Source organism: Petaurus breviceps, unplaced genomic scaffold, assembly GCF_028583685.1.
Source record: "Petaurus breviceps papuanus isolate PSGF00001 unplaced genomic scaffold, PetGlider_PUasm1.0 188, whole genome shotgun sequence".
In the NCBI taxonomy this organism is placed as follows: domain Eukaryota; kingdom Metazoa; phylum Chordata; class Mammalia; order Diprotodontia; family Petauridae; genus Petaurus; species Petaurus breviceps.
Window position 1 is genome coordinate 23,219,524 of NW_027185804.1, and position 10,705 is coordinate 23,230,228.

A 10,705-nucleotide genomic window follows, 5' to 3' on the forward strand; every position below is an offset into this window, starting at 1 on the left:
TCTCCCTCCCTAGCTCTGTCTTCTCTCCCTCCCTTCCCTCCTCTCCCTCTCTCCATTTCCCCCCTCTGTCTCTCTCCTCTCCCTCCCTTCCCATGCCCTCCCTTTTTCTTCACCCCACTCCTCTCCTCCCTCCTCCCTTTTTCTTTTTCTGTCTCTCTCCTCTCCTTCCTCTCTCTCTCTCTCTCTCTCTCTCTCTCTATATATATATATATATATATATACATATATATATATATCTTTCTCTCTCTCTCTCTCTCTTTCCTTTCTGTCCCTGTCTCTCTCCCCTCCCTCCCTCTCTCTCCCTTCTCTTTTTCTCTTAGTTCCTTGTCTGCTTAGCCATCTCGAACATGGGGGAAAAAATCTGTGAAGCAGACAGGGAGCTACAACTCTAAGTCTTCTGTTATCAGATGTGCCAGTGACCTCCTAAGAGTCATAGGTCTGGAGATTTTGCTATTAAATCAAAATAGAGGAAGGTTGTTCAGAGGTCTCTTTACTGCCTGCCCAGTCCTATAGAAACCAAGTGACTGGCATACCCTGGAACCCCATGTTAAATTCATTCTCTGAGTCTCATTACATCTGGGTCTTTCTTCTTAATACAGAAAAATGCAAAAAGATTGGAGTTGGGGTAGAAGGGGTGGTCTCTGGGGGGAATGTGGTCTGCATTTACAAGCCTGCAGACTTAAAGGTAGGATTAGGTGGTAGAGTAGGTAGAATGATTGACTTGGAATTGGGAAGACTTGAGTTCTAATCCTCCCTCATACACTTACTAGTTGCGTGACTCTGGACAAGATACAACCTGTCTGTGCCTCAGTTTCCTTGTCTGAAAAATAAAGATAATAGTGGCACCTCCACCCCATAAAGTTGTCATGAAAATCAAGTGGCAGTGCACGTAAAATGCTCTGCAAACTTTAAAGTGTCATAAAAAATACCAATTCTTATTGTTGGCCATCAAGGTCCAATATTCACAAGGTCCCAGAATCAGAAAATCCAGAGTTTCTATCTGGAATTTAGATTGAAATAACTATGTTTAAATAAGTCCTATGAATTGTTCTCATGTGAAATAGCAATCCATTTTAAAACAGAGCCAGCATGTCTGGAGATTGAAAAAGACGGGAAGTCGGTCTATCCAAGGGGCTTCATGGGATGACTAAGAGGGAGACATGGGTTTAAATCCTCTCTCTGACAAGTATTAATTCTTTGACTACAGCTGAGTCATTTAGCTTTATAGTGTCCCCATCCATTGTTAAATGCCTACTGTGAGCTGTGCCAAGACAATTCTATAAGAATCTTCATTCTGAAGATCCTGGATGTAGAGGTAGAAGGCACCGCAGGGGTCATCAGACCCAACCCCTTATTTTCAGATGAGGATGCCAGGCTATTACTGATCGTCAGTAATGGAAGGAATTTCTGCACTAAGGGTTCCCTACACCAATGGAAGCTGAGGTCCATTCCCCAACAAAAACCAGTGGTTCTCATTCAGGACCAAACTTCTTCTCTAGAGATGAGCATTAAAACACACACACTTTGTCTCTCTCTGTCTCTCTCTCTCTCTGTCTCTGTTTCTGTCTCTCTCTGTCTCTCTCTGTCTCTGTCTCTCTCTCTCTCATATACACATACATGCAATTATACTCATATAGACACATCTACATACTCATATGCACATGCCCACATACATGTGCATTCACATACATACGTACATACACACACATTCCTCTCGTTCACTCTTGTTAGTCATTCATTTCCATCATGTCCAACTTTTCATGACCCCATTTGGGGTTTTCTTGGCAGAGATACTGGAGTGATTTTGCCATTTCCTTCTCCAGCTCATTTTACAGGTGAGGAAACTGAGGCAAACAGAGTGAAGTGACTTGCCCAGGGTCACCCAGGTAGTAAGTATCTTAGGCTGGATTTGAACTCAGGTCTTCCTGAGTCCAGGTCCAACACTGTGTCAGCCAACTGCCTGGAGATATAGGTAGCTTCTGTTAGTGGGAATAATGAATCTTATAGAGCAGCCACATTATTTTAATCTACACTGTATATTCCCATCTGTCTGGAGTTAAGGATTACATTTATATAATTATAATCTTGAATAATTCAAATATGAATGCTTGCAACTACTATACAGGATTCATTCTTTGCACTAATCTGGCCCTTGTTATATTAACTTTTTCGGACAGTGGTATGAGGGAGTTATATAAAGTCCTCAGTAGAGGATATATATCAGATTTAAAGCAAGCCTCTCAAGGACCTCTCATACCACCCTATCATTTAACAGATAAAACGCTGAGTGAAGTTTCCAGGAGTGAAGGAGGGATTGACTGAGGTCACCCAGGTAGTCCATAGATATGAATGGGATTCAAATCTAATTCTCAGACTAACCTGCTTTCCCCAATAGATACCACACGGCTTTTAAAAAAGTTTGTCTCTCAGCAATACAATGATCCAAGACAACTCTGAAGGACTCATGTTGAAAAGTACTCTCCATCTCCAGAGAAGGAGCTGGTGGTGTCTGAATACAGATTGAAGCAGACTTTTTTTTAAACTTTCTTTATTTTTTTGAGGTTTTATTTGTCTCTGTTTTCTTTCACAACATGACCATTATGGATATGTTTTGCATGACTGCACATGTATAACTTATATTGAATTGCTTGCCTTCTTGGGGTGGGGGGGGAGTGGAGGAAGGAAGGGAGAGAATTTGGAACTCAAAGTTTTAAAAACAAATGTTAAAAATTGTTTTACATGTACCTGCGGGAAAATTAAATACTAAATTACCCCCCCAAAAAAAAAAAAACCAAGATAACCTTCCCCCCAAAATAAAGTTTCTCCACAGTGGAAGGCATCAGCAACATGGCAGTGAGGCTCTGTCTAGTTTAATAAAAGCTACACCATAAAGACGTGCCTTCTCTTTCTGAAAGATGGTGAAAATGCAGCGCGTCCCCGGCCCCAAGAATCCTGCAGAACTGACCTACTACACGCTGCACAATGGGAAGCCTTTGCTGGGGACAGCGGCCGCCAAGATCTTGAGCACCATCGACTCCCAGAGGATGGCTTTGACCTTGCATCACGTAGTTCTTCTTCAGGCTGATCGTAAGGGAATTTCAAAACACCCTTGTTCCCCACTCTCTGTTTGCAGTTTCATGTCTCCTGGAGAGGAAAGCTCTCATTCAGACCTGGGTTAATGGGTCCTTATTTTAAAAATCAGATGGATGGCTTTTGCTTCTGCTATGGGCGGGATAGGGAGAATGGAGGGGAAACAGGACAAAAGATGTCAGTGGTTGATGGATGATAATTATAATTTGCTTCCTAATTGCCTCCAGCCTTGGTCTGTCCTTCTCTGCAGCAAATCTGGCCACCAGTGAAATAGACATGATTCCGGTGAGCCAGGTGAATTCAGGTTGATTGATTCTCCCCAAGAGATTTCCTCTCCCACTCAGGGACTGGCACCACCAGACTCTCTGGGCATGGCCACGGTGACTCCTATTTCTTGTCTAAGTGAAAATGTGATACTGACGAAAGTCTCTAAATAGAAACTGTCACTCCCCCCCCCCCCAGCTTAGATTGCTGCAGGAACTTTGTTCCCATGAGGTTTGAAAAGAAAAATTCCCCTGTGAAAATTCACTTTTACCCTAAGAATCTTTTAAATGTCTTCTTACAAATCATCAACCCAAGGTCAGTGTTGACCTTGGTTGATTTATTTCAGTTTGGTGAAGCCTTGGCTGATTCTTCCAGCAGCTAATGAACCCCCTGCTCCAGGATTATTATTTCGTTGATACAGTATACTGTTTGGTATATATAGTGTCTTTTTTTGTATATACCCATGTGTGTATAATACAGTAAACATTTTTAAACACTTACATGCTAAGGCACCATGCAGTGCTGATGGTAGAAATAAGAAAAAGAAAGAGAGTCCTTGTTCTTAAGGTGTTACAATTTAATGGGGTCAAGGGGGAAGCAGGAAGAAATGAGGGTACTCTTGAGGTGTCCACTAGTAAAGCTGCAGCAATCTCCAGGAGGGTGTTTCCTGGTAATGAGTGTATCTTAGGTGGGGCATGATGAAGATGATGATGGACCTGAAATTAAATAGAGTATCTGTTGGCAAGGGCAGCTAGGTGGTGTAGTAGATAGAGCGCCAGACATGGAGTCAGGAAGACTCATTATCATGAATTAAAATCCAGCCTCAGATACTTGCTAGCTCTGTGACCCTGGGCGAGTTACTTTACTCTGTTTGCCTCGGTTTCTTCATCTGTAAAATGATCTGGAGAAGGAAATGGCAAATGGCTCCAGTATCTTTGCCGAGAAAACCCCAAATGGGGTCATGAAGAGTTGGATCCAACTGAAACAACTGAACAAAATGGTGGCAGATGAAGTATACGTACTTGATTCCCCTGGTTAGGCTATAAGCTCCTTGAGGGCAAGTAGTGTTATACTTTTGGCTTTGTGTCCCCACCTCCTAGCACTGAGCTGGGCCCTTAGTGGGACTCCATGAATGTGCATTGATTGATGGATGGATTGGTTGGGTGGGTGGTTGACTGAACACCAATTTTATGTTAGGCTCTACAGATATAAAAATAGTGCTTTTCCTCAAGGATCTTACATTCTACAAGGGTTTTACATAGCCACAACTGAGCCTTGAAGGAAAGTAAAAATTCAGAGGGGCAGAAGCCTGTCTATGGCAAATGTCCCTGGGAAGGGAGAGCCTTGGGCTCCTCTGTACAAATGCTTGTGAAGAAATCCCTGGGCCCTCAGCAGATTCTCCCTTCCCCACCTGAGGCTCTAAAATTATGTGCTTCTGACCAGGGTTAGCAGGGCTGCCCTGTTTGAAGTGCCCTCTGATGAGAGGTCAGAATTGGGAAAAATGTCCCCAAAGGTCATCAACCTAATACAGAGACATGATTTACAGGGTAATGGAGATGGTCTTCAAATCTAGACCTCCTAGGGCAAGGGTTCTGAACTTGGGGTCTATTCACTTGTTTCTTTTAATGTTCTGATAATTATATTTCGAAATTATTGGTTCCCTTCCTAATCCTTGGTATCTTATTTTATGGAATTAAAAGCAAAGACTTTACCAGATGCCAGAGGGGCCCAAGATACAACAAAGTTTAAGAAACTCTAGCTTAGGGACTCCTCAGATAATGTCTTCAAGAAAACCACTGCATTTCCCGAGGAACAGGCAGATTTTCTTTGTCGAATATAGTAAGCCTTAATAAATGTTCACTAAGGTAAATATTGCAATAAACAAAGGCAAGAAAGAAAACAAATTAATGCTATCACAAGTATAATTATTTTAGGTTCCCCGTCTTAAATATATCCTCTAATTTCAATTTTTAAAAAAACTTTAAAATGTTTTTTATATCTTTTGTTTATCACCTTCATTTCCAAATATATCCCTCTCCTTTGGCCTGGACAAAAAGTGTTGCAGAGTGAATAAAGGCCTAGCCTTGAAGTCAGGAAGATCTGGATGTAAGTCATGTCTCTGATGGCTCATATTGACTGTGGTAATAGACTGAGCCTCTCCCTGCCCTAGGAAGCCTTCTAAAACTATAAGTTGCAGAGAAGGTGTTAACTTGAATTGGCAGAGGGAAATTCCCCACCCAAGAGGTGAAAATTAGAAGAAAACAAGATGAAACACAGCCTACAAAAATAAGGAGGATGAGTCAGAGCAATGTCCAATGTCTTGCTAAAGAAGTAAGATATTCTCAGCACCGTATTCTCATCACAAAGAAAATTACAGGCCCAGTCCCTATTCCCTTCCCTTTCCACGGAGAGCCATCCCTTGTCATAAAGTCCAAAAAAGGAAGGAAAAATAGATGAGCCAGTCACATTAACCAACACCTCGAGTGAGAATAAGGCATAATCCTCTGCTTCTGCTGTGAAGAGACTTCTTCAAGATCAGTCTGGTCATGATCATTCCACTGCATTCAGTGTTGGGTTTTTTAATCTTTTCCATTTGCGGCAATTGAGTCATTGTACATGTTATTTTCTATGGTTTTCCTTTCCTTACTTTGCATCAGTTCATAAAAGCCTTCCTGTGCTTTATTCCTTATCTTCATTTTCAGGAAACATTTATTAAGTGCCTGTTGAGTGCACCTGTTGCATGCAATAAAAGGCGTTAGGTGGTAGGGAAGAGGTTAAGATTAAAGAAACATGATATTCAAGTTCCATTTCTGACATGTTCGGGCTGTATGACCCTGGATAAGTTACCTGACTTCACAGTGGCCCCAGACAGTCTCTTAGACTATAAATTGTAGAAGATATCTTTTTCTCCTTTGGCAAGGTTGTTTCCTCAACCAAAGGTCCCTCTACCAGTGAAATCCAAGCAAATCCAGCAAAAAAGAAAAAGACATAGTCTAACTAGGTTTATGACATATTTAAATAAAAGTGATACAAAGTAGAACACGAGAAAGGCAAAGTTCTTTTAGGATTCAGGGAGGGGAAGATCCTTTTCTTCATGGAAGAGGTGGCCTTTGAGCCATATCTTGGCTAGGATTTCTAAGAGGCAGAAATGGGAGGGAAACATTCCAGGCTCAGAAAATTGGGTGAACAAAGACACAGAACTGAGAGATTGTGGAAAACACACTGGAGATAGTAAATGATCCATTTTGGCTGGTGCAGGAAGCACAGGAATGAATATAGTAAGACCTGTGCTTGCAGAAGTAGAGAAGGCCTAGATAATAGAGGGCCCTGAAGACCAAACTAAGGACCGTCTCCTCTGACCTAGGGGGATTTTTTATTAAGCCATATTTTCATTCTTTTCTGCTTAAAAACTTGATATTTTTCCCTCTCTGATCATAAATATTAATTTGATTTTCAATTTAAATTATGAAATTCATGTAAATTAGATTAGATCTAGCCACCTTGACCTTTTCTTAGCCCTTTGTCCCTTCAGATGATTATGCCAATGAATACATGGATGTCGGATCATTTTCACTGCCCTGACCTTGCTCACATGAGTTTTAAAAGGGACTTGACTAGCGTGCAGAAGACGAATCCATTCCATATCAATTTGAATAGAGGTCAAGAGATTACTTATATGGTAACAAGATGAAATATAAGAATAAGGAGAATGAGTCAGAAGAGTGCCCAGTGTCTTACTAAAGAAATAAGATAGTCTCAGCCCCATATTCTTATCACCACTATGCATGTTTTTCCCCTATCAAAACACACAGTCCATAGTAAAATGTGACATATATTTAAAAACAAACAAGCTGTGTGTAACAGAGATTTGTGGCTTCAGATGCAGCCCTCTTTCTCTGTTCTTTGAATATGGAAATGTTCATACCTAAAAAAATGTAATAATATAGGAAACATAACATAAATTGACTATCTAGAGTGCAGGTCTTTAACATTTTTTGTGTCATGGACCCCTTGGAAAGTCTGGTGAAGCCTATGGACCCTTTCTCAGAATATTGGTTTTTTTTATTTTTTAAAGTTATTATATTATATTGTTATCATATCATGTTATATATTATTTGTTCTGTTTTAAGTTATTATTATATTGTTATATTATATTATTATATCTTATATTAAGTTATTTGTTCTAAGTTACTAAGAATCAGTTCATTCTTTGAAGGTGGACAGCATCTTCCTTCATAAGTCCTTTGTAGTCTATCTAAATATTTATGATACTCAGAGTGACTTAGTCATTCACAGTTCCTTGAACTTTGAATCCATTCTTCAAACCATATTGCTATATGGAATATTGTATATATGCTATATACAATGCTCTCTTGGTTCTGCTCATTTCACTCTTCCTTATTTCATGTAAGTTAGAAGATCATTTTTAAATGTGGAAAATATTTATGAAAACACAGGATTACAAAGGAAGCCAGTTCTGTTGAAATAGTTACAAAAATATTTTTAAAAAAACAACTATGTGGATTCCAGCTTAAGAACCCCTAGTTTATGGTGACAAGGACTGGGCTTGTGATTTTATTGGTATAGGGAACTAAATGAGTATAGTCACTCTACCAATGCAGACCAGCCCTTTCTTTGCAGCTTCTAGAAAACTGCCTTCTAAGAGCTTAAATTACTGACCCAGGCTAATGCAGCCAGTATGTGTCAGAAGCAGGAGCTGAACCCAGCCCTTCATGGCTCAGCGTCCAGGTCTCTATCTACTGGGCCATGCTACTTCTCATTTTCCAAAGATGAGTCTATACTATCTTTAGAAAATAGAATTATTTTGTATTTATGCCATAAGACTAAAATACAAATATTTGGTCATAACCACAGTAGCAATAAGCATTTAAATGTCAACAGATACACATTGTCTAATGAGCTATTTACCGACGTTAATATTATGATTACTCATCTATTGGTGTAAATAATGCCAAAGCAAGATCACAGAATCTCACTCTGCCTTCACATCAAATCTTGGCTGATGTTTCGAAAGCTCATCTCTACAAGCCTGTTTCCAGGCTTCACAATTGCACCCTCGTTGTCTCCTGTTTCTGGAAAAATTATTAGGAAATATTAGAAATATTATATAATTTTATATTATATTTATATTATAAAAATATTATATAATATATTAGAAATATTAGAAAAATTAGAAAATATTAGGAAAAGAAGGGTTTCCTTCTGATTGCCGATTGTAGGCTTCCTCTTGGTAGGGAGTCATTTGGTTGAGTTTTCCTTAGCTTGGGCTCCTCACTTGTGGCTCTGTCTTGGTCCTGTTGTTTTTGTCTTTGTTGTTTTGCCTTAGCGGTCGTTAAAAACCCTCCGAATAACCTGTGGATCATCGCTGCCGTCCTGGCGCCCATTGCTGTGGTCACTGTGATCATCATCATCATCACGGCAGTGCTCTGCAGGAAGAACAAGAATGACTTCAAGCCAGATGCCATGATGAACCTGCCTCAGAGGGCAAAGGTAAGTGGGAGAAGGGCCTCTCGAGGACATGCATTGGAATGCCCTTTGGGGATTCAGGGAAGGGAGCAAGACTTTTCTTTTCAGAGACATAGACTGTCAAAACAGGAAGAGAACTTATTTGGAACATTGGATGTCAAGTCAACAAGTATTTATTAAACACGCACTGTGTACTGGGCACTGGGTTACATGCTAGGAATACAAATAAAACCGAAGACTCACTTCCCTCATGAAGCTTACATTCTAATGAAGGAAGACAGCCCCCAAAAAAGAACTGAAAATCAAGGTGAGAGAATTGGAGGTCTGGGGAGAAAGATACCCTTGAGATAAAGAAAAAGGATTTTAGGACTATAGATCCCAAGTTGGATGAGGCCTTAGAGGTCATCTAACCTGACACTCATTTTACAAATAAGGAAACTGAGGCCTAGATTGGCAAAGTGACTTGCCCAAGGTCACACAAGTAGTAAGTGGCAGAACTGGGATTTGAACTCAGGTCTCATATCTTCTTCCCACTAGTGTCAGAGGCAGGATTCTAACCCAAGTCTTTGTTCTAAGACCCAGCACTCTTTGCACTTTTCTGAGGTGCTTCTGTCATTTCAGCTGTTTATTCAATTTAATCCAATTCAATTAAATTCCATTCAGCTCATTTAAAAGTTTGTTAAATTCCTACTATGAGTCTAGCATTATGTTGGGCATGCTGGGAATACAAATACAAAAATGAAGCAGTCCCTGTCTTTAAGGAATTTACATTCTATGGGTGAAAAAAAAACATATACAAAGGAAAATTAAATACAAAGTAATTTCTGGGAAGGAGAGAGCACAGGCTAATATGAAGGGACACTAATTAACAATAGAATGGAATTCCATAGGGCACAATGGAAGGTTAAGGTAGAGTGTCACACGGACATGGGAGGGATGGGTTAGAGGGAGTGGGAAGAGGGAGCCAGGAAACAGACTTTCAGTCTGTTCAGCCTGTGATTCACAGGGTAGAGTCGTAGGGCAGGAGATCGTTATGACCTTCAAAGAAGTGATAGTAATATTGATTTAAGTATCAATTTCTGAGCAGGAGGTGGAAAGCAAAGGGGTATCATGTAGGTGAAGGGGAAAGGGAGAATTACTTGAAGTATAGGGAAGATTGTTGTATCAACCAGGGAAAAACATGGTTAGGAGGTCTTTGGTCTCAGACCAGAGCAATTGTTGAAGAGGAAGGGAGACAGGGAAGAGGGTATGTCTGATGTTAACAGCACCAGGCTCTTTCCACTCCCCTTTAGAAAAGTTCTTTGTTCAACCTATCAACCTATTGCAAAGTCAGCACTGTAGTGTCTTCTCCCATTGGGACATAAAATCTGTGAGGGCAGAAGTTAGTACAGTGCTGGCTGGTTGGTTAATCGACGAAGCCCCAGGGAACTAGAAACATAACATCATAACCTGTGATAGCCAGAAGTGACCTTAGAGATCCTCTCATCCCAACTCCCTGATTTTACAGAGGGGAAAACTGATGCCCACTTGCCAAAGGTCATACAGCTAACTGAACCTGGAATGCCCTTTGTCCTCCCCTCTGCATCTGTCTCAACCTTCCTTAGAGGCAGGGCTCAGGTGCCATTTCCTACAAGAAGCCTTCCCATTACCCCCTAGTTTTTAGTGCTTCCCATCCCCCACCCTCTGAGATTTGTCTCTATTTAGTTTTTAATATATCTGTTTTCATGTCATTTCTCCCCCAGCAGAGTGGGAACTCCTTAAGATCGAGTATTCTTTCATTTATCTCTTTATGTCTCCACCTTCTAACCACAGCCTGGCTGTCTTCTTTCTTTTCTTTTTTCTCTCTTTCTTTCCTTCTTCCTTC

The 10,705-nt window shown here is 40.5% G+C and overlaps 1 protein-coding gene across 1 annotated transcript in view; it reads left to right on the forward strand.

Moving 5' to 3' along the window:
- KIAA1549L (KIAA1549 like) overlaps nt 1-10,705 on the forward strand; it is a 297,003-nt gene that overhangs the window by 187,906 nt on the left and 98,392 nt on the right. Inside the window, exons 10-11 of the mRNA XM_069091091.1 lie at nt 2,916-3,087; nt 8,702-8,865. Coding sequence (XP_068947192.1) covers nt 2,916-3,087; nt 8,702-8,865 — 336 coding nt within the window. The remainder of the gene's footprint in view (nt 1-2,915; nt 3,088-8,701; nt 8,866-10,705) is intronic.